Source organism: Schistosoma mansoni (assembly GCF_000237925.1).
Source record: "Schistosoma mansoni, WGS project CABG00000000 data, chromosome 7 unplaced supercontig 0100, strain Puerto Rico, whole genome shotgun sequence".
Taxonomy (NCBI): domain Eukaryota; kingdom Metazoa; phylum Platyhelminthes; class Trematoda; order Strigeidida; family Schistosomatidae; genus Schistosoma; species Schistosoma mansoni.
In genome coordinates, this window is record NW_017386020.1 from 650,964 (window position 1) to 676,547 (window position 25,584).

Sequence of the window (25,584 nt, forward strand, 5' to 3'; positions counted from 1 at the left end):
GACAGGCCTGGGTATGAGTCTCTCTTGAAGGATTGTGGATGTGCACTATTACGGAGTCTCATACTAGGACAAAGTGGGCGTCCAGTGTTTCCAGGTGCCTTAATTTAAATAGGTTCTTGATTTCGATGGAAAGTAAATATATCTTACAACTCAGTTCACGAGTCAATCTAAGCTAGACCACCATGTAAAACCCGAGAGCACTGGACGGCCGTTACGTTCTAGTATTGGACTCTTCGACAGTGCTCATCCACGACTCCATACATGGGACTCGAACGCAGAACCTTCGATCTTGAGCTCGAACGCTTAACCTCTAGACCACTGAGCGGATATCTAACGTCCATCGATTCATGATCTTGTGCAACCCTTCATCCATTCACCACCGGTTTGTTTCGTCAATGATAGTGTTAGGATTATGCGAAATAGGGGGTTATTAAATACCTCGAGAAGACTACTGCAGAAATCAGGTAAGTGTCGACCGATTGCTTCAGTTCTGTCAGTTTTTTTGATGAACTAACAATACTAATACATCGGTCTTGATATCCATAATAATAATCTGTCCCGTTAGAACATTAGCCTAAAGCTAAATTGTAATTCCGTAATCACTTATTTTGTTAAGAATCCAAGTTTGGATAAATGTAGGTGCACTTTGAAAATATTTCAAGGAGTAGGACTACATATTAAGCTAACTTAAGATAATCAGGATTCTAGCTACGTTTTAACGTTTGGTGGGAGGTAATGTACAAGTGTGATTTCAAACAACATATCCAAGGTTTATCTTTTTCCAGTTGTTCTTCATAGTAGTTTTCTCTTCTGTCAATCGGTCTTGTAGGGCTTGGAACCTATTGCTAGGAGCTATCCTGAATTCGTTGAGTCCTTCAACATCTCGAAGAAAGGCTGCACTAAACCGTCGTAATGCTGTTTCTCCATTTGTCAAGTACTTGTTTAGTCTACGTCTCATCTTGAAAATCACTAGGTTGTCATCGAAAGCTATGTCAGCTCATCTCTTTGTTCTCATGTCTTCCACTAACCTTCCGAACTTTTCAGTGATGCAAATACGTGGATTGGTAGAATAAAAATAAGTTTATGAAACTCAGAAACTTAGGGTCTGAATGATGACATATGCCCCCAAATGCCCTGGTACGGCCGAGAGTGGGGAGAGTCCGCTCTCCCTCTCGAAATGCTCTCATATGGCCACGTGAATATATAGCCTCTGCCACGGAAGTCCTACTCACTGCCTTCTTGTGGCGGGGGTGTTTACGAAATTGAGAGGACGAAAAGCGAATGTCCGGCGCTTTAACCGGGTTGGTGGATGTGGAGGATCCACCTAGGGGAGTTGGAAAACCCTGATCCTAAACCAATGGTGCACATGGGTTCCAGTATCCTGAAGGAACGAATGGTGTATGAACCAACTGTTGGTCACCGGCTACCATGGGACTGCATCTCCTCACGATGTTCCAGTGCCTTGTGAACTAGACCTTCAGGTCAAAGGTTCGGGGTGTGGCCCCCTAAGAAAACCACCTACTTCAGTCTGGGCACCTGGGTAGTATCACAGTCCTCACACAAATCGAATGAGATTTGTGAGGCGCATATTTATCTGGTGTTTCCTTGTACCAATATTTGTGTGTTTAAATAAATAAAAATAATGCACATACGCTATTGCGAATGATTTTGAGACATGCCACCTCGTTTTTTACCAGTAGTTACAATAATCACTCGGACTTCAACGAGTTAGTCTCCACCTACTCACCTGCATGACTCAGTCCAACAGTCATTATCTCCATCGGCTTAATCCATATCTTGGTTTGACCACCCTTAGTCTTATTTCATGTGTAATTACTCACGTATCGTTCAACAGCAGAGTGAGTAGTGTTAAGGTTATGACATGTGTTACGTATGCCTAACCACTGCTTAACTCGTCAGGCGACATATACTGGTGTAAGGGTTGTTTGAAAGAAAACTAGGGTCTGAGAATGGAAGAATCCATCCTGTGAGATTTTTTAATATTATTTTCAATATTTTGCTATCTGATCAATTGGTGTGCACTGTCAACGGGTCATAAATGAACAAAACAAGTCACTTTGCAAAATGTTAAGACATGATTCAATGATTAACAGTAAATCTTTTAATTTGCTTTAGTTTAAGTAAACGGCTAGTTTCATCTTACTAACTTCTAATGCAAAAGACAGATTTTGACTCAAAACTGAGTATATAAACTTCCGCTTGATAAATCAGGTACCCTGAATTGTAATTCGGGAAACTATCGCTATTGTTAGCGTACGGGGCTCATGAGAAGTGTTGTGTTTTACAGTTCATACCGCGAACTGGCTTTAGTTAGATAACTATTGTAAACTAATAATCTCTGAACAGCTATCCTATCTTAGTATAGGACGCCTCAGCCGCGTATATCAATGATCGCCCTGAGAGTCGAAAATGGGATCTTCAGCGTTCTTACGAAGTTTTTCAAATTTAGATAACTGGGTTGTCTCCCAATAATTTACATTTCTAACTTCAGTCGATTTGCGATATTGTGCATTAGTGGGGATTCCCTTTCCAGGATAAAATAACTGTCTAGTGCTTCGTGGTTTACACTGATTGCCTAGTTAAGATCAGTTCACGATGCAAAGCTTGCTACTATTATTATGATGATCTGCCAACTTCGTTGACAAAATGAATATCAACTAGGTTAACTGTATGTTTTGTTCACTTTCTCTCTTGACTATTTATGATTTTTTGTTTTCTTTAACAGTCAATCAGTCTTTCACTTCAGCCACATCTCTTCGTGCTAATAATGCTTCATTAGCGAAAAAACTAGCCGAATTGCAAGTCGAATTAAATAACCAGAAGTTGGCTACACAACAAGCGAATATTGAATTATTGAATTGTCGTATGGAAGTAGCTCGGTTACAAGCGTATAAAGAAACCAAAGAGAGAATAAAGGTATCATACAAATTGATCCATTAATAGATTGTAAACATTATAAAAAGGAAATTTACTGGGTAAAGTGGATTCGTCAGTCTATTTTAGGGCTTCTCACCTACTGTAAATAGCATAAAATCACGAGGAATAGTCTAATTATAAATAAGGGCTTGACGTGCTTTAGTTAGTGTAGTTAAGTTAGATGTCCAAAACGAAACTAAAAACCATGAAAAAAGAAATAAGTTTTTCGAACACGCATTTAGGAATGTTCATCTGAATGACAGTAAGGTCTTCACAAGTTTCGTTGTCAGGCATTTGATAGGTAATGGGCATAGTACGTACATCAGTAAAAATTCAAACCCATTTTAAAACAACCAACGACAATTCCTCTCCCTTCTAACAGAAGTAATAGCTACCAAACATTCCCAACCTGATCTATTTTTGTTTAATATTGTTGATGCTTGCATATTAACTTAAGCTCTGACTTTGTTGATAATCTGTCCAATCATTCATTATCTTTACTAAGATTGTGTAATCCTTTTTTCTCTTAATTATGGTTGATAGTAACCATAACATAACCTCCTCTTCTCTGTGCTACTATTTTTCTAACAATATAAATTCGCATCAATCTTAACCGTCCTAAATCATATGATTTTTGTCCAAACCCATCTGTTCATGATTTTCGGTTTCGTTTTAAACATCCATCTCCACTTCACATAACTAAAATTATGTCAAATATTTTTCTTTTTATTATTATATAACTTCTTGTAGATGAGAAGCGTTTAAAATTGATTAATGAATTCATTTTATCCCACAAATATTGTTTTTCAGTTTAAAATGGTTTATATTATCCCGTTATTGATGATATTTTTTATTAAAGTTCGATCAGTCTTGGCTGGCATATGGGAATCCTGTGCAGATTGCTTTTACATGGCTATCATGACACAAGTTAATATAGAATAGATGAAATTTGGCTAGCAGCGGGATCCAGGATACGCATCTCGTCCTATTTGGAATATGATAATCTAAATCATTTAATGTTGAACCAAATCTCACACCCGTTTCACAAGTGAGTGACTATCTGGACTAGGTAGCTAAGTGAATAACGCTGACGTTTAAAGCAAAACGGTACCGGGTTCGAGTCCCAGAGTGAACACCAACTCTGGGATACAGGTACATCTACCTGTCGATTTTCAAATGGTTCTTGTGTAGTTTAGTTATTAGTTATTAAATCATTCTATATTATTTCTGTATGTAGTCATTTTTCCCCTTCTTCTTTTTCAAATAACAAAATAATAATTGTTAGGCTTGTATTTTAAATGTACATGAATTATTGTGTTCACAAATTGAAATGGGAATGTCCATGATGACTTATGTGAAAGATTCAATATCGGTATTGGATAAAAATGATTCATTGGATTTGTTGTCGAATCCTATATCAAGTCTACTTGGTGAAACAGCAGTTGATCCGAATGCACTTGATTCTGTTTGTAGGTAAGATAAAATGGTGATTGTTTATATTTCTCTCTGCGTAATTTTATCGTTGTTATTTGTCTCCATTAATTCTTAATGACAAGATTTATTGTAAAATACATTTTCGTCGTGAAATGGTCGGTATTAAAAGCGCTTTTAAACGTAAGAGGTTAAGTTTAGAGAGTGATTTATGTGGAATTCACTTCCAACGAAATCGGTGATAGATTACAGCCCACTGTACTTATTTCATTTTGAATAGATGCAACAATATCTCACTGGTCCCCATAAAAAAGTACGACTAAAAAGTTGATTAAATAAGCTTTTATTTAATAAGTAATTTATTTAGATTCCTAAATAGTCGTATGTGATTCGTTCACCGACATTAATAATGCTAAATAGAATTAGGAATTTATGCATTTTTTGTGTATAAGAGAATTATTACCCATTTCATTTGTTAAATGGGATAAATATAGTAAAGTTTCGATGTGCTATTTTAGAATAATGTGAAATAATTTGAAGTTTATTACCATGCAGTAATGAACCTCACCAGGTTATATAGGGTTATTTCAGCTTGGTAGTTAGTGAATCATAAACATTTTGGTGCTTTTTACTGATATGTTCGTTACGTGAAGTTGTATCGGTAGGAGTGTTTTGTGAATATTAAAGATATTTGAACAGTCGGTCACGAACGACTTAGAACCTGGGACATGTACCCATCGGTTCAAGTTTTCACACCATATCAAAACAGAGAGTTGATATTGTTAGGATACTACCAGAATATTAAGAGAGTAACAACGCCACGGTTGGTAGCAAAAAGGATTAGGCATAGAGATGATTCGAGAGGAAGGAGTGAATTCACAAAATAGTAGGTATAAATTATGAAACCCATTATCGGAGGGTAGACAAAGAATGAATTCATGTGCGTCATTGTGACCAGTTCTGAGCCATATTATTCAGTATCTTTAACTCTAAGTAACGATAACCGCACGAACCTCAACTAGGTAGTCTTGACCTATCTACATGTTTCGATACTACTGTCAATGACTTCACAGACCGGATTAAAGTGTATGGGTTAATATGTTTTGTTTCTACAGTATTCTCGCGTTAAGATGGTTCAGTATTTTTTCCTGAGTAATAAACTTATCAACATACGTGAATCAACGATATTAACTAAGTGTCCAGATCGCTTTACTCGCTCTGACATTGTTGTAAATAAATAAGTCTTAATGATGTAACTCAAAGATGAATTTGAACTAACAATATATTACTGACATTCAAAATGCCAATGCAATAATTTGATAGGTTTCGACTGACACATTGATAGTCTTACTCATCATAATTAAAACAGGCTATATTCACTTCAATAAGCTCTCTGCAGTGGAGCTTCTTTATTGGTAGTGTCACAAATTAAAGTTGATTGCGATGATTTCTTGTATCTCTTACATCTGGAGTTCCAAATTTTGTCATATATTCTCCTCATATCTCTTGATCTCATTCATTCTTTTTAGGATTATATTATCATCTATTTCTTTTACTACTACTACTATTTACTATTATTTCAACTTGTTATTTTCCTCCGTTGTCGTGTTGATTCAAATAATGACAACTTGTACATTTCACTAGACTGATTGACTGGTTTTAGCGATGGTATGATAATCCCGAGGCTGTAGAAGGTTGGGCTTACAACGTGTCAGTTAGAGTTTTGCTCTATGCTTGTGAATCCTTGCCTTTGGGTTGAGGATGTCAAAAAACTCTGTATTCGCTCATTGTTGTCTCCAAAGGATGGCAGTGGTAACACCATTTCGGTAATGCCAGAGGTTCAATAATGTGGGTTCAGGTACAATGACGATAACTCATTTGGTGTCACCATATTCAAACACTAGGTTTGGTGGCTGGGGCATTTTTTAAGAATGTATTCCCAGCTGCTTCCATACCGTGTATTATTTGTCGACTCTGGCGAGGAGTGGAAAAAGTGGGGAAATGGTCGGTTTATGACTCGACACTGTATTATGAAAGAAAGAAAATAAGCTTTATATAACTGGAATCTGTCCGTTCAAAACGACACCTCGGTTGGAATCCTGAAGGTGGTGCAATCTTGCGGCTTGAGGCGTGTTCAAACATGGATCAGAATAGAATGCAGTGGCTACTATACTGCAGTTTCCATGAAAGTTAAAGGGTCTATCCTAACTAAAAGGAAACATTGCTGGTTGTATTTTTAACTTTAATTGTAACTCCTGCCTTAAATTATTTTTGTTTACTTACCTTGTTTTTGCCTGTGATCTCATCCCCGACTTTATTTCTATTCAATATTATTCCTTTATTTCTGTAGCTCATATCTTCAGTGCCCAGTTGTACCAAAATTTGTGTATTAAATGAACTAATTTCAACTTGAATTCATCTATTTCATACTATAATAATGTTATAGATTATTATAAATAATTTTATATTGACATCAAATAGATTGCAGAATATCTATTGTCTGTTCATCTTATGATAAAATTCTGTTCGGTATTTATCTCTACATGACATGGTTTGCTAGTCTTTCATTTCCAGTTAAATTTCTTAGTATTGAGACGGTAGCTTAGTAGTGAGTAGTGGTTTAAGAATTATACTTTTAACGAGTAGTAGTGATCGTAGGCTTCAAATACGTTTCACCTACTATTGTTTGCGCCGGTAGATGGCAGTGTGGTGTCCGCCTCTTATGTAGACAGATATAAGTAGTACGTAGCAGGAATAGGAAATGGAATGCTTGTCAGCAGAAGTTTGAAATAAATAGAACAGGAAGGAAGACGGAGAGCAGTCGGAATAACAACAGAATTAGAAGAATAACGGGGTATGTAAAGGACGACGCAATGATGTGCAAATGATGTATTTAGTGTATGATTTTCATATTTTACAAAGGCACTGTGTGGTTTTGCATAAAACAATAAATTGGTTTACCGTACCTGAGTTTTCGTTAACTACAGTAGTAATACCATTATCCCTCAGAAAACCAAGAAATCAAGCATCCATATACTTTGTAAATGAGTTACATTGAGTTATACTAAACGAGAAATTTGAAGATTAGTTTTTCCTTGTCTTTACTATTGCTATTATTATTATTATTGTTTCTGTTAGAAAAGAATTTACAAAATCTGCTCAACAGATAACAGAAGAAAATGTTTGTCAACTATCTATTGTTTGTCCTGAAATTCAATCTCCATCATCATCCATTTCATTAGTAACAGGTCCAGTGAAAATGGCATTCGTTCCTAAAGATCACAGTAATGCTAATCATATTTACAATAATAGATTGGATGTAAGTTATCAGTTAAAAAGAAAAAATTGACTAGTAATGCAAATTTACTTTTTACCTGAAGTTACAAATTGACAAGACTATCAATAACATTAAAGATGTGGGCTTGTTCAGCAGTTTACATTCCTTTTCTTTTGACTAGACTGGTAATTCTTTTCGATAATAAATCAGGTCTTAAGACTCTTCAGCTTCAATAGTATAAGTACACTCTACTGCGGACCTTCAGTGACCCTCAAGATGATATTGAGAATGGAATAAAAGTCGGAATTTAGGTGATATAAATAAATAATTTATTAGTTAAGATTCCCAAAAAGCTCAGGAGTTAGGTTTCGGGTCTAGTTGGGAATAGAGTGAATACTTCCACAGTTATTTCTTCTATTTTTAAACTTCAAAAGCCATAATCCCTATTATTTAGTCTTCCAATTCTATCAATTTTCGACATCTTAATAGATAAACACTGATAGGTTCCATTCAGTTTTTAATAAATTATCCGTCATCGGTTTTCGAATTTCGCGCAAAACTAGTAATTGTTATTATAAATCTAACGGCTTCGTCAGTTCATCATGCTATTACTGTTTCAGTCTACTCGTAGTTTGAATATGTGAATGATGTTGTATCACTAACACCTATACGTAACATGTATGTGGACTGTACTTTGCTTACAGGTATACTTTTTAAAGCATATTCTAAACTAAAACTGTTAAAAAAGAGTTTTGGTGTAAAACATATAAAACTTGGTCTTTAGAAACAATACAATTACAGCAAATAGTGATATTTAGTTAAGTAGAATAAGATTCTGTTATTTTGTGAAGATCATTAATACTATCCGTTCCACCAAATTGGACTACATAGAACGTAACTCTAACAATATATACTTAATCATAACTAGTATTAGGTTAACTTAGGCTAAGTTACCATCTGTTAAAAGCGCTGCACAAATGAATTGAAATTTGACTTAACAGTTCAATAAATTAAGTAATACTCAACTTTGATTTTAACTTCACCAATTCACTCTTTCAAGCAATAAAAAAGAATTATTAAAGGGTAAATCAAGATAAATAAACATAATATAAGTTTGTTATCCAGTAGTACTTCCACAGAGCGAATCACTAATGAATATTTATAAAGCTTCTCAGCATATGAGCTGTGTGATCGATTATCAGTGTGATATGAGTTTTCTGTGAATTTATTTAGGAATCCTGAAATTGCGATGTAGCATGGATGGCTGACCTAAAGAATGTGCAACTTGCAAAGTTATTAACTTTACGATAGCGGTAACATCTATTGTAAGCCATGTTACTTTGGTTGGGATGGTATAGTTAGTTGATCTACAACATAGTTACTTAAGAGTTCTACAGTAATGTATTTAGTTCTTATAGGGAACTAGATTATTGTCATTTGCTCACCGAAGTTCAGTTTTGACTATTAATTTACGTGTCATGATAATTTTCTCTCTCTTTATTCTGACATGAACTGTATGACATGTTTATACTAAGTCATCCGTTGTTAGTGTTTGATCTTTAGATACAGTTTTTCACCATCAACTATTCTATTTCATTTGAGAAAGGATTTTCTTTTCTAGGTACAACCGATTCCTCTTATTGAAACGTTAAATACTGACCTAAAATCATCACAGTCTATTCGTGAGGAACCATGTAAGTTATTGGCTTTTTTATCACTCAAATTTAATGTTATTTAATGTTATTATTTAATGTTATTTATTCTCTTAAAATAATGAAAATATCCCGTGTAGTGTAAACTTGGTTTTATAATTTTTATGCGAAGTACATCCCTCCTTTGTAGGATGTCATAAATACAACAAATTGATCAATCTATAGAAATCCACTCTTTCTCTCATCAATTTCTGTTATGGTTAACTGAATGGCATTATTTTTGATTATTACATAATTGGTGAAATGTTTAGTTTTTTTATATGAACTAACATGATTGTTAGAATTAGAATGTTTAAACTGGGAAATATTTAACTATGTTCTTCATGATATACCTGTAATCTAACTAAAATATCGATCGGATGCTATAGGATAAATATGACGAGTTTTTTCTCCATTTTACTTACATGTCTAATCATCGAAGTTTGTTATATGCCACTTGATAACGTCTTATCCCTTAAAAGTTGGTAAACTGCGAAGAGACTCATAATTTCACTCACAAACAGTAACGTAGAATCTGACACATTTGTTCACTATTTTCATAACAAGAAAGACAGTTAACAGGATAACGAAAGACATATTGCTTATAGTAGTAGTAGTAGTGTGGTGTATACTGCTTGTACGGGCAGATATAAGTAGTACGTGTCGGGAATTGAAAGTAGAATTCTTATGAACAGATAAGGGAAATGATGAGAAGATGAAGGAAAACAAAAAGTAACCAAAATAACAACAGGGTTGACAGAACAATAGATTTTGTCACAAACAACTCAAGGAAGACTGACAAATAATGTTTTTAATGTATTGTGCTCATATTTTACAAAGATGCTATGATTTTGCATAATACAATGAATTGGTTTACGTCCACCCAATTCTTCGTTTATTATATTAGTACTCACTTCGGTAATTTTGAAATGATACAGAAAAGCGAAGAGATTATCTACTGGTCTGAACCATGTTGGTATGTGTAGACTCCTTGATTGTGGTCTGAATCATAGTGCATACATCTAATCTTTTCTATTACCACTGGTACTATACTACTTTGGCAATCATCGTTCTAATTACATGTCGGTGTTTTAATATAGGTTTTACAACTTTGTTCAATGAACATATGTACCAGGTTTCTACTTTAATGTGTGGCTAACTGGATGAGTACCAATTTCAGTAAGAAACTAGACATCAAGAGTATGGATGAAATCAGTTCATAAGATGTTTGGACGAATGATATATAAACCCTATAGTTTGGAGGAAAATAAAAATTAATGTATTTTAATCATCATGAATAATTTTATGAGTCATATCTCACCGTATTGCTTCCAATTATAAATGACAATAACTATGTAAACTCCAAAGAGAAATCTTTCAATTCGTCGAAAGTATTCTGACCATCGTATTTTATATAGTCTTAGGTTATCCTTTAGATTTATAATTAATCAACTAGCTTAGCATTCTAATTTTTGTGTTCAATCCATGTTAATTGTTAAATTATAACCTTATCAACTATAATTGACCATCATTACTAAATTAATAATAATAATGGCTTTGTTTGATATCGAGTGTTGGATTACAGTAAGGAGTCCTCAGTATAAAATATGCAATATTCCCAACAAAATCCTTGTCTTATGCATTCAATTAACCTGTAAGTATAAACAAATGTCATTAAAAAGTTTTCCACACCATCATCTACAAACGTTCCTTACTAGGTTTACTGCTAATAATATGTTCGATACATGAACTTCATTGTAATCACTAGTCTTTTCTTCGAAGTGTAAACAAAGTGGACAATATACTTCCACCTATTGTGGTATTCGAACCTAAATTTTGACGTTAAACATCTCCATATAAGGTGGACTGTAAGGTTTTTTTTTAAAGGTCGAGTAGAGAGTATTGTGTATTTAGCTATACGCATAATGAAATCAGTTGAAAAAATCTATCGCAAAATATGTGATATCATTCATATTGTGTGTCTCTCTTTCTGTCTTTATCATTACATTTAATGATCAACAATTTACTTTCAGTGTTCTCATTTTACGTAGGTTTCGTTTCTATGCTCTTTATGATTGCATTTTCTAGTGATCTTTAATGACTTCTTTATCACTTTTTTTTTATTTAAAAAATCATTTTCATTACAACAATGACAGTGGTAGTAGTATCATCTTGTGAAGAAGTTTTACCTGAAATACTGACAAGTCCAATAACTTGTATTTCTGAAAATAATATTACAAGCAAACAATGTCTTCCAACAGTAGTCACTTACGTAAATAATGTTGATTTAGACAATGATGATGATGATAAGGATAATACTCACAAAAACATTAGTCCTATACACTTTTCAGTTCCAAGTTTACAACAATCGTGTATTTCTGTAAATAAATCTTCCGTCGTTGATTCAAAGAATATTGATCAACTCGTCGTTTCTAATCTTGTCAATAGTTCCAGTAGTAAGAACAAAGAATATGTAGTTAATACTATTGATCATCATGATCATGAAATACAATCAGCTCGACCTCATCTGGTGCGTCAAGCTCGTCTAAATTCAAAACCAATCATTGATACATCATCTTTCATGGAATCGTTTGTTGTCAAAACAACAACGACAAAAGAAAAGAAGAAAAAAACAGGTAAACATCGTTTGATTCGTGTCAGAGATAGTGATGATGAGAGTGAAGATGATGATGTCAACAATAAAGGCGATAAATTAAAAAATAATATCGGTGTTGTTGGTGGCGATGGGGATGGAGGTGGCCGAGTTATTGAGACTTGTTTCCGTCGACCTGGTGAATTTGTATTTAGAGTTGATTCAAAAAATGTCAATCCTTCATCAACAAATGGTGTCAGTGATCATAATATAGACAGACAAGCAACTCGATCCAAATCGAAACCATCAACAACGACAATCAACCAACAGTCACGATCTAAATCAAAACCTCATACCACTACTTCTAATATTAATAGTAACAATAATGATAAGACTGACAAAGAATTGAATATTAATGGATTTAAAAAGTTGTCAAAAGTAGTTGGAGCTGAAGTTAAAACAGTGGTAAGTTTTTTTCTTGGTATCTAATATAAAACTGGTTCTTACAGAAAATGTGGGACTATAAGTCGACGTACACAAAGCTTTTGTTTGATTAAATCGTGTTTCTTATAGAATTAAAATTTTTCATTTCAAAAAGGAAGTGAAGTATTGTTTTGTAGAAGATTAAATCCTAGTTTGACTAATTTTCTAGTCAATCATAAGAAAAGTAGGACATGAAACATATTTGTATCGGTTCAGGCTATCACAACACAGTGAAGTGGAATTATGAAAACATAAATCAGGGTTGTAGAAGTAGTAAGAGAAAAGATTAGGCATATATAATATGATTCGAAAAGAAACAATTAGTTCGCGGAATAAAAAGTTTAAGTATTTTGAGACAAATAGTGAATGTATCTGTGTGATTGAGGCTGATTTTAAATCATATCATCTAACACCTGCAACCACTGGTCTTTTTTCTCTTTCCAAATTTATTTCACTGGATTATACTCCTTGAACAACATCTTCAAACCCTAATCTTTCCGATTACTGCTTATACTCTTACTACTATCACCATGGGATTTGAATCGACAACTGCATCTCTGTGCTAATGTGGTATGGCAACTCGAACTGATGTACGTACGTACGAAGTTCTACGTTGTGACTGACTGACTGGTCGCCGTTAACCCGTGAACTTCAACTAGGAAGTAAACATTTACTTATACAGTTATGTCCATCTGTCAGTGACTTTATGGACTGATACCACGTTTTGGTTATGTCGCCCCTAGCTTTCGAGCTACTATATAGGTAAATATCGCGCTTTGAAGTAGATGGTGGTTGGTCATATGTTCTATATTCCAACCTCACTAGTCGATCAAAGCCTCGCTAACTCACCAACCGATTTTCCATCTTAACAAAGTGCTCTATTTTGATTTCAGTATTGCTGGTTAGTGATCCCGTTGTTAACCAAGTGATAAGTCATACAACTAGCCAGATGCATGAATTATAATATCTAGTTACTACAGCATCCGTTGAAGTAAATTCTCTGAATATGGGTATCATACTTGTGTGTATTTGTAATGGGATTTCTCGTTCCGGGTTTCAAGCCAAATTTTATTTCAAACATTCATGAAAATTCTAATCTTCACCCCAACCATACCACCATGTTTGAATCACCGGGTGCTTTCACATTGTCACTGAGTTACATGTATACTAATGTAGTTGAAAATTTAACATCTATTAAGAACGTTTCAGGGACAATATCTGTACTTGGATATTCTCCGGTTGGGCTTGATTAGACAAGGTCATATTGATATGTAACGATCATTCTTGCAATAAGTCAGTTTTAGATGAGATTCTAAGTATTGTGTGGCTTCATTGACCTGATTAACTAAAGTTAAACACTGTTAGGTGCCAGCTCAGTGACTTCGAAGTTGAGCCTTCGCGCGAGATCGAATTTCTTGGGTTCGAGTTCTGCCTGGGGAATCGTAGATGCACACTGTTGAAGAGTCCCTTACTAGTACAAAACGGTCGTCTAGCGCTCTCAGGTTCCTGGTGATGGTCTAACGTTAATCGGTTCATGGTCTCGATAAAAAATCCACTTTCTTATGTTCTAATTTAAATTGTGTTGTTTAATACTTGTGTTTATTATTATTATTATTATAAACATCATTATAACATGGTTTTCCCTCTTGTATTTCTTCCCAATCTTAAATCCCTTCATCTTCTCAAATTACAATTGTAGAATATTTTTGATTTATCAATGAATCGAACTGCTGATCTATCTGTTCTTCCGCCTACTTTGAATGATTTACGCATTAAGCATAAAGAGCAACGACAACAAGTACACTCAAACGCTGAAACGCAGAAAGACACTACTGCCAAGATGACAATGACGAAAAGAAAACGTTCTGTTCTCGGTGAATTAGTACAACAGGAAAATGAAAAACTCAGTTCTGTTATAAAGAATATTGATATTGTAGATGAACACCGTCGTCTTTCAGTTGTCTTGACTCCAATGTAAGTTTGTTTATGGTTTTAACAGATAGGGAAAAATGTAAGGTTAATTGAGAGTTAGAGTAGGAGACTGATAAAGGAGTTTATAATGACGATTCTCCTAGTAATAAGGAAAATTATAAATTTATATCTAATCAAAGTCCTCATTTACCTAGTAAAGACTTATGTACATACACTTCTACAATGAACAGGGCTGTTCTGTCATAATTTTTACACCCTTTTGGAATATTAAACTTGTCCTAAAAATCATCTAGTTTATCTTGTTCGTGTTCGAACGGAAGCAAAAATGATGGATTGTTTCGTCTATCAAAATGATTTTTTTATGCTGTCGGGCTAAAACTCGTTATTGAATTAGAAAGTAACTGACAAAGAAAGTAGTATCTGCCTGTCGTTATCTCCACACTGAAACTAATTGCAACTTGAATGCGATCATCAATTGAATCCTGTCTAGGTCGAAAATTGTGATGCTTACCAAATACCCGGGTTGTTCATTTGCGGACAAATCAGACCCGTATAGAGGGATTTCATTTAATAATTATTAGCATCAGCTCAGATATTGAGGATTTTCCGTTTCAGATTTTTACATATCCCATGCAAATACTGTTTTCTTCATCTCATTGTTAACTCCCTCAACACAGAAATCATCGTTATGCTACGTGACTTGTATGTGCTCGCATTATCACTTATAATGATCGATCATTACTTTTCGAAAAATGATCGGTCACTGTATTCCATACATAGTTAAAGATTATTTGTTTACTTTTATAGATGTAATGAAAACCAGCCTCCATTCGATGCACAAATATCCAATTCAAAAAATAATAAACGTCAATTTCGTCGATTATATTTATTCGATCAAGAGAATGAAGACAACAACGATAATGTCAATAATGTTGATAATGAATATAGGCTTAAAAATACGAAAACTGACGTTGGTAATACTGCAAGCAAACAATTAAAATATAATAACCCAACTTCTTCGATTGGTAAGCTCGATAATAATCAACCAGTGACGACCAACCCTAAAGTAACTACTAGTCGATCACGAAAAAAGAATTGATGGAAGGGAAATGTATAAAAGAAAAGCACGTTAATTTCCTGTTATTTTATCCCAATGAAAAATATATCTCTTGTAAGTTGATTAAATTTCTCTCTCTATCTCCATCCCCGCACTTCGTACGTTTCTTTCTTCTGTGTCTGTAAAGATTCACACTCATTGGGCTTGTTTACAACTTTGTGGGTTTTTTCGAAGATTAAACCAATCAAGATCAGAGTAATTGTTGTGTCCTTTTTTAAAAAAAATTATATTTGAAGATTCACATTGTGTTTGTTGAAGACTGATTGTACACTAATCATTAACTAATGTAGACAATTTAAACATGAAACGATATTAGAACATCATGATAAATTCTGGATTTAAACTGTCTCTTTGATTATATGTAGTTGAAAATTTTAAGTCTAGGTATCGTGCTAGTTGTGACACCCGTCAGGATGATTACATCTGCACCAATTCGACCAAAAGGTGCAACTAGAGATATGAAAAAATCTCGGATAATCACTTCCCTATTGTCGTTGACCTTTTGAATTGATTAATCAACTTGTTGTAGTTTGTGCAATGTAGATTATGTTGGTCATTTTAAAGCTTACTCAAGGGAATATTATTGGATTTTTAAGTATTTCCATCATATTATCACACGTTGACTGATGATAAATTACTAGTTTGAGGTACACCAGTTATATAGTTGTAGTACTAGTAGCTCAATCAACCAGAACCAAATATACTGTGTTGACTTCATCGAATTCGAATTTATTTCTCATTCTGTCTTGAAATACTAACTTAACAGTTAAAATGTATTCAATTTTAGATGGTTGAATTGCGAATTCAAATCCTTTTACATATCTATTTCAATTTAAACAGTTGTGTAGTGGTAATATCATTAATCAAACGCCCTGGTACGGCCAAGAGTGGGAAGAGTCCGCTCTCCCTCTCCAAATGCTCTCACATGGCCACGCGTATATAGCCTCTACCAGGGAAGTCCTGTTCATTGTCTTCTCGCGGCGGGGGTGTTGATCACGAAAGTGAAAGGACGAAAAGCGAATGTCCAGCGCTTTAACCGGGTTGGTAGACACGGAAAGTCCACCTAGGGGAGTTGGAAAACCCTGATTTCAAACCAATGGTTCACATGGGCTCCAGTATCCTGAAGGAACGAATGGTGTATGAACCAATTGTTAGTCACCGGCTACCATGGGACTGCATCTCCTCACGATGCTCCACTGCCTTGTGGGTTAGACCTTTAGGTCAAAGGCTCCGGGTGTGGCCCCCTAAGAAAACCACCTGCTTCAGTCTGGGCACCTGGGTAGTATCACAGCCCTCACGCAAATCAAATGAGATTTGTGTGGCGCATATGTATCTGGTGTTTCCTTGTACCAATATGTATGTGTTTAAATAAGTAAATAAATGTTTAGTTTGGACAACTGAGTTATGTGTTTTTAGTAAAATGAGTATCACTTTTAAATCAAGTAGGTCAATAGTATGCAGAAAGCAATTAAGACAGTTATCTTATATACTAAAACTTGGTATATATATATATATATGGTAATAAATTATTTCGATTTCTTTTCAGATTTTGGATAAATGAAAAAGGCGTTCTTAAGTTTGTATATATTTTCTGTGAAAACAACGTACAGTCAACTATATAGAATTAACTTGTCTATTATTCTTTGTAAATTTAAATGAGATTCATCTCTACACATGATTAACCTCATGCTATCTATCAGCAGTCATTAAAATTCCTAATTTAATTTATTAAAGTTTTAAAAATGGTGAATAATTTTTTCTTAGAAACAAGAATACAATTCACTTGTTTTAAATCAACTTCATAGTGTTAATTGTACATTGAATTTTGTTTATTTAAATCGAAGCGGAAACGACTTCTTAACCAGCAGAAAATATCCTTATTGTATTTTATTTTTGTTAAATTGTTTGTTAATGTTTTGTCTATGGTTTTTATGTGTGTTTATCTTTCCTATTTTCATAATTCATCTTAATTCTTGTTTAAATTAATCACAATATTCGAATTCTTTGTTAATGATCATACATACTTGTTATTTCTAGTTGTATGCAATAATACACAGCTAAAGAAAATAGTCTTTTTTTTGGTGTTGTTTAGCTTTTTACACCGATTTGATATTGATAATTTAATGGAGGAATATTAATAATCATTTTTTATGGCTTTAGTATGTGTAGATATGAGTCGGCGTTGATACTTCGACGTACAGTGCTAACATGTATAGAAAAGTCAGTGACCTTTGAAAATCATGGTATCAATTCGTAAAGTTGTTGACATTTGAACTGATTTTATATATCGGAAGATATAAGCCTTTAGGTTAAGATCTTAATCTATGGTTGGAGACTTCACTATTAGCTCAAGTTATTAGTTAAAATAAACATGTTAAGAAACATTTCTTAGAGCTTTTTTTCTGGCTATCTTCTAAATTATATATATATATATTTCTGAGTTAAATACCGAGGAGTTATGTGTGGCCAAAACTGTACTGTTAGATCTAAATAGTACTAAGGAGGAATTTCTAATGCAATCAACTCAAGTTATCCGTAAGATCTGTCTCAATGCTGTTTATTTACTTAAAGGGAGAAGTATATATTCAGAGAAATCTTCAAGATTGCCAACGCTGTAATTTTTTAGTATTGATAAGCCGTCTTAGTAAATAACCGTTCTACATATTCCTTGAGATTAAATTTTGAGGGGAATTGTAAGTACCGAAATCCCTTATCGTTGTGAAAGTATCATTTCACACTATAAGACTATTTCATTATAAACTCAGGCAAGTAAACTTGTTACAAGTGTTGATCTTTCAGTGGAATTCGTATATTTAGGTCACAACATATAGCTTCTATAATACACAACAAATATAAGTGTTTCTTGTACTATGTTAGATAATAACATGATATAATTTATATAAGAATAATTTTAAGGATACCTTTACTGAGCTTCTTATTTACTCAAATTCTTCCTGCTATGTCTTTTTTAGTGTAGATAAATGATGATTGCTACAGAGATTCCATGAACAAAAGCAGAACCTACTATTCATTCACATATACCACCCTGAAAGAGTGGAGCTGATGACAATATAGTACTCTACGGTTACTCAATTATTATGTCTTTCACAGATAAATGGTTTCAAGAGCGACTCGTAGTTTTAATGTGAACTCATGACTGATCACATCGGGAGTAAATAAATATAATCAGCAACATTAGATGACAGAATTATATTGTTTTTTCGTCGAATGAAGAGGTATCGTGATTAAATGGTTTGGACTACGATACACAAATTTGATCTTGAAAGACTTTTAGTCAATCGCTTGTTAGTAGTTAGTTACAATGAGGTTTATTTCTAAAAGTAATAAAATTACGACAGATGTATAAGGTTGGCGGGAATGATAGGTTTACTCCGTAATGTAAGAAAATGTTCGTTTAGGAAAGTCATTCGTGTGGCGCAAATAACGTTTGAGAGAAGCCCACTCAGCTCTTGCATTACCGATTTGGACAGCAAAATTTTACTCCGTCATTGGTCAGCCAGAATGCCGTTGCGCGAAAGTAACTTGTCTTGGAAAACAAGACGATTTCTACATCACTAAAGTCATGTTATACGGAGGACCTTAGGAGATAATCGAAGGATCTCTGGGTATACCTTAAATTACATGAATTATACTCAACGTATATTTATTTTTCAAACAATCTACACACAATATCAAGCGTCTCTTATGATGTAACTTTCACACCATGTATATGTATGGTCACATAAGAGACATGGCCCTAAGAACTAAGTGTGAGAAAGTTTTGCATTACTTATCGTAGGGTGAAGAGACTAACTATGACTTTTTATTGATCAGTATTAACAAAATTAAATTATTCTGTTTGAAAATAAACACTTCACTCTACAACATAAAAAACCAAGAGTTTGAAGAGCAGCTAGAATTTATTATATTGTAACCGAAATGACAAATAAATGTGCTTGTTATATTTACAATTTTTAAAACAATGTACAACTCCCTTATTGGAAATTGGGTAACAAGGATAAAAGGATCTGTTCTTTTTTATCTTCATAAAGATGGTCGTCCGTGTAATATACAGTGGTAATCGATGTAGTTATTTGGCTAAAGCTTGTAAAAATATGGTCATACTTGTATGACTAATGCTCACAAATTAGTTATATCTATATATTTATCAATAAGTATTAAGTAACATGTATTTTTTAAAAAAGGGATACTGAGTATTTTGATGTTCAACAGCCGAAGTCTTTTCCGACTTGAAATCTAAAAAGAAATTTCAACTCATTCAGACAATGCACATAGATGTACATTATTTAGAACAAATTTATGAATGGAACACTGCAACTCATAGTTTTACCCCACTTTCAACTCCACAGTTCGAGCAGCAAATATATTCTATTCTCAATAAAAAAGGATAATTGTTGAGACATTTCATTTCATATGGACATGTCTGTCAGGTCAATATCATGATCTAATCACATAGATATTCTGATACGAAGAGTAATGCATGTCAATAAACGAAAAACTAAACCGAAATTCGTATAACAGGTAGGCAAATATTGTTTTATATGAATTGCGTTTGCCGATGCATTCATTTTCTGGGTAATACTATAGGTGATTAGGGATAGAGATATTATCTTAAGCTTATTTGGTTATACTGTCCGAAGAAATAAGTTTAGCCAATGTTATGCACTTTTAACGGTTTTCCTGAGAAATATTGATAATTACTTCTGTTTTAAGATATTTCAACAGTGACTTAATTTTAACGATCGATCCCCATATTAGAATGTTTGTTTTTGGAGGTGTTATGTTCTTTGGGCTGGGTGGTGTCTTCCCAGAAGACATCGTCAGTCGATACGTAAAAAAGAAACGAGTAGTTAAAATTTTATTACAGCTGTTCAAAAGCTTATTCTGTTGGTATGGATTGTAATTTGTTGTCTGTAGTTATGGTTTCATTGTCTTCTTTGAACTGATCTTTTAGACTGATTAATCTCGGTCTTTAGCATCATGAAGAATAAATTCAGACCCATGGGACTGGTTAGTGGTTAGCTGGACCCAGTAGCTTTGTGAACAAAGGATTGTAACAATTTTAGTGCACAAACGTTCAAGATTTTTCCTTACTGTAGTTGTTTTTACCAGACAAGTTGTCCCATAAAGTTAACTAAGTTGTATATCACGCTTCGAATTTTTATTCGTCAATCCGTAGAGTTTATCGTACTTTGAATTCAAAAGAAGGTTAATTTAGGTCTGTTTCCGTGTACACTACCTTTTGATTATAATGTCGTTAACGAATATTAAAATTCCTTGTAACAACGTGTTAGTCTGTAACTGTAAGAAACTTATAGTCAGTCAATAAAGAAAAAATAACAAATTCGCTGAGGCAAAAAAGGCTGAACAGTGATGTGAGACTTAAACAAACAAGTATATTCCGGATTTCAGTGAATGAGAAAGTTTTGATTATCCTGAGGTTTTGATGAGCGTAAACTTTCTTATTTTATAACATTTTATTGCGAAGAGTGGGCTTTATACAGCAAAACAATGATTGACTAATTAGTGAGAACATATTTAGTTCTCTTCGGAAACATTATACTCATAAAATGTGACTATTTACTTACTTTTCCACAGTTACTTCAGTTGCTTATATAATCAAACAAATTTCCAAAATATGCTATACAAACAGAGGATGAACAAGGCTGTATATGTTTGAGGACTACATGTTCGTAAAGCGCCTCCCTACGTCACAAATAAAAACAATTTTATGCAAATAACCATAAGATTTGAAAAATATTTAAGCGTAAGCATGTGAACATTAAATTCTTTAATAAAAGAGATTAGACAATATTTAGAGTGCATTGTAAGTAAACAGGCTCATTTACACTTCCCGTACATCATAAGGGGTTAGTTTAATGGCATTTATGGTCACTATGCATCCAGTGATATGATGAGGTTAGCTTGATATTTTGCAGAATATAAAAAGTACATTTATAATTATATTAAGCATAAAATATCTTATGCATACATAGCATGTTTAAATGTAGCAGTAACAAATTTCAGATACGGTGAACTCGGCAGCTTCATAATATTAAATAGAATTTAATATTAGACAGAAAAAGTCGTCCTTATTCAACGACATTAAAGTGTTATGGTTTAAAGCCATAAAACGAAGTATATGCTATGGTTTATTTTGTCTTGTTTCAGCTTCAAATTCTTCAGAGAAACAGACAACTTTGTCATTACATTGTTTGGTAACACTGAAAACTGGATCTTATTCAACATACTGGAAGTTTGGCTATCAATAACTGCGATCGACTTAAAATCTAGTCAAAAATGGTACTAAACTGAACTAAGTCAAAATACTTAGTTACATTAATTTGATAAACAACTAAGTATATGAATCAAAAAATCCATTCAGCAGAGTCAAGCTTAACGAGTAATTCCAACAAAAGCTCATAATTCTTTGTGCACCCTTCATCAGATAGATCTGCAACAGAACATCAAAGGTAATAGAGGTACTGACTGACCACCAGACTGACAATCATGCGCTTTCCAACGTTTATCAAGTTACATTTTGATACTGCTTCTCTCTGCACCGATCAGATCCACAGTGAGTTTTTGGATGTCAGTTTTATGAGATAGATATCAATAGTAAAAATAGGAATGTAACCGTATTCATATTTTCATACTTTGTGTTTTATCGTTGCCAAATTCAAACACAAAGATAATGGTTGCTTTTTTATTGTTCGTGAACTTAGAAGGCGAATAGGTTCATTCGTTTTTTTTCTAAGTTTGATTATATTACCTCTAACTCAGATGATTGGCTAACAAAGATTAATGCTTTCTTAAAATGAAACTTCAAGTGACAGCTATTAAAATAACTTACAGGCACATAGTAATTGCAACGATCACTGTTACAGCAGTAGGAACAAATCCAGTCTCTGGTTTTCGATCTGGAACAACGCTCTGAGATGACATTTGATGTCATTTGACAAGCAGATGTTGTTGTGCAGCCTTTTGTAACGAATGCCCTCCTCTCAGCAAGGACAGTCCAGAAAGGAGGAGCTATTATATCAGAAACAAAACATTCAGTTACTTCGATATTGAACAATAGACTGGCAGGTATCTTGTAAGGGTTCGCAAGTTTGGATAGTTCTAATGCAGTCATTCCAGTTTCCCTCCTCATTTGTACAAATATAGCACTCAAGAGAGTCTAAGGTTTACAAAAGCATTATATTAAGCTTAGAATGCAAACCTAGATGAAAAGGCAAACTCGCAACTAAACTTAAGATCTCTAAAATCATTTCCTCCTTTTTGAAAAAGTGCTGCTTATACTTGAAATGTTAAACAAAGTATTCCCATTTAAAAGAACATACGATCAGCTGATCTTTGTTATACTTACAACAAATATATGTTCAGAAATAAAGTCTATGAAAAAATAAATAATAAAGCCACTGTAATTAGAAGTGTCATACGGTTTTCAATCTATTGTGATAAAACAACTGAAGTTCATTATGCCTACTGCGAATCCCGTTTTTGATTACGCCTTGTCAAAGTTACAGTTCGTTTGAGTGTAATAGTGATTAGTGCGAATGTTTCAAATTCACATCCAGCGTCGTTGTGAACGTGGATTCTGATAATCTTGGAAAGTTAATTATCAACGGATCATCAGAGGAATTAGGAGATTACTTAAGATATTTTGTCGTTAAATGTTTGTCACACGATTGTATACAAAATAACTGCTTGTATATTGAAGCGTTTGGCTCCCGCCTAGTCCCACAGGCCAGCGGTCAATATATCCACTCTACTCATTTACAACTGTTCCCTAGTTTTGTCCATAATGTCAACTGTATTCCATGTTCCTCCTGTGATGTGGAAGCCTTCGTGATCCGACCAACAACTACAGTAAGAGAATTTGTAAGCATCAGCCTATTCTGAAACCGGTCTTGACTAGGCAGGCACCTCTGGGCTTCTCTCTAATCAAGAATTTCAAACCAGGCCCTTGTAAATATATCGTGTGATGGTATCAATCACTCTCATGTTCACCACATTGTCGAAGAAAATTGTAAACTCCATCTAACGCTTTCTCATAGTCTGACACGTTGATGTATAATGACGCGTCTTACTAAGTTGACAGTCGAACAAAGGTTCATAGTTTCTCCATTCGGTTAACACACGACTGATCCTTGTGAAACCCAAACTGTCGGTTTCGAAGTTCAGCGTCCACTGAATATTTCTTTGAATTGGGCGAAACTTTTGAAAACTTTGTCTACTAATGATTATAGTGTGATCCTTTTGTAGTAAATTCTGTGTTATACGCGCATGTCCCATATGTTCAGTGGGGGTAGTGTACAGATTTCTTTTAAGTTTTCCACTAACCAGTACTACTGTCCGTGGATCTAAATCCTTGAATGCTACCTCCGGTTTAAAATATTTGCTCACTAGCCCCCTGGTTGCTTTATGTATTTGTCTCAAACTTCCTCTTTATACAGCTTGTTCGGCTGTAGTTGCCAAGTCTACTGCATATTTTCGCTTGTCATTAATAATGCTCTTCTTTGCTATTTTTCTCGTGCGGTAAGTGTCCTAGCTTATTCTGATTTCATTCGGCTGCTATTGAATTCCGACGTATTTGAACTGTCCAAAATCCTTCTCAGATTATCAGTGGGGATCCACTTCTCAAAATGGTACCATTAACAGCCTACGACTCTCCCCCCTAGATTTCGAAGTTATTGCTTCTTCAGTCTCTTAACGATTGATTTCCACAGTTTTTCTTTGCAATAGGATTGTTGGGCTTGTTTGTGAGAACAATCTTGTCCTCACTGATTTTGTCGGTATCTCGAAGTATAGGGGAATTAAATATTTGCAATGTTGTTTCTCCGGTTGTCTAGGCTTGTTTAGCTGCAGTTTCAGCTTGTGTCAATAGATGGTGAACTGAGACTTTATTTCTTTTAATCTTCTTCATGGCTCTACTGAACATTTTGTTAGTGGAAATGAAAACAACCAGATTCTCTGTAACAATTCCGGAGATACACATGTAGTTTTTTTTATGTTTTGTGGGGGAAGAATGCTGCATTTATAACAATACTGTTGAGAAGCAAATGTCTTTGTTATTTTCCCATCGTTCTCAATCCTTAGTCAAATTCCACATCATCACACATTATCTTCAATCTCGGTGTTCAGGTCTCCCATCATCATAGTACGATCCTCTTCTGACCACTTCTCTACAATCGACTGAAGCTTCACATAAAACCAGAAATTCATCGTCTTCAGAGCTATCAAAGGTGAGAGCGTAGAACTAGATGATACTGATTTTAACTCATCCCTTCGCAGTAAAGATTCCTTTGGGGATGAATCCATGAAATTGCTACTTCACAAATGCTTTTTGTGCTTCTTTGAAAGGCCTCAGTCCAACACTTACTGTGCACACGACATCTTCATCTGCACGAAAACACTTTATTCACACCTTTCCTCAGGTTGGTATTTTCTGTAAACCCCCTTGGGTTACGCTCATTCTGAGCATTAACATGTTATATTTCCAAACCAATGAATGGTCTCTTAGGCTTTCTATCTCATACGGACTCTCAACGTACCTATGTAAATTGTCTCCCTGTCTGTCAGAGGGGTCGTCGGACTGAATATCTAGAGAAGCCTCTTCTTTACCATAAGGCGTGATAACTTTTTTTAGTCAAGAATATTTAAACTTCGAGTTGAGTTTAAATAATTTAAATGGTATTTTTAGTTAGCCGTTCTTTAGTAAAGTTCGTATCTGTAGAGTGGCATTGTTAACATCACGATAATCCTTCTCTTTTTACTAGTATTTGGGATTGAGAGCAAATCTAGTAGGGGTCAAGAAGTAGTTAACCGTTAAAGTAAGAAAAGGTTATAGTTCGATAATGGTTCTTGCTTGTCCTAACAAACTAATTCTATTTTTCTAATCAACAAAATAAGAGATTACTAGTAAACAATCCTGTTATATCTTGTTGATTGAACGCTATATTCAGATCCTAAGCTATTCTGATAACCCCAGGCTAGAACTATTCAGCGACTTGAACACCATTAAGAAGACACGAGTATGAGAGAAGTACTTTACTACAAGGTTCATTTATGTACAGAAAAACAGGGGTTTTATAGTAAT

General features: G+C 34.2%; 1 protein-coding gene across 1 annotated transcript; it reads left to right on the forward strand.

The window, feature by feature from the left end:
• Positions 1-412: 412 nt before the first annotated feature.
• Positions 413-17,528, forward strand: Smp_144750 (hypothetical protein; the record flags this gene model as incomplete). Its single annotated transcript, XM_018791037.1, has 9 exons — positions 413-464; positions 2,747-2,937; positions 4,223-4,410; positions 7,507-7,687; positions 9,267-9,339; positions 11,493-12,394; positions 14,112-14,386; positions 15,152-15,515; positions 17,008-17,528. 8 exons carry the CDS (start codon positions 413-415, stop codon positions 15,441-15,443), a joined length of 2,154 nt encoding a protein of 717 aa, XP_018645746.1. The 3' UTR covers positions 15,444-15,515; positions 17,008-17,528.
• Positions 17,529-25,584: the final 8,056 nt, after the last annotated feature.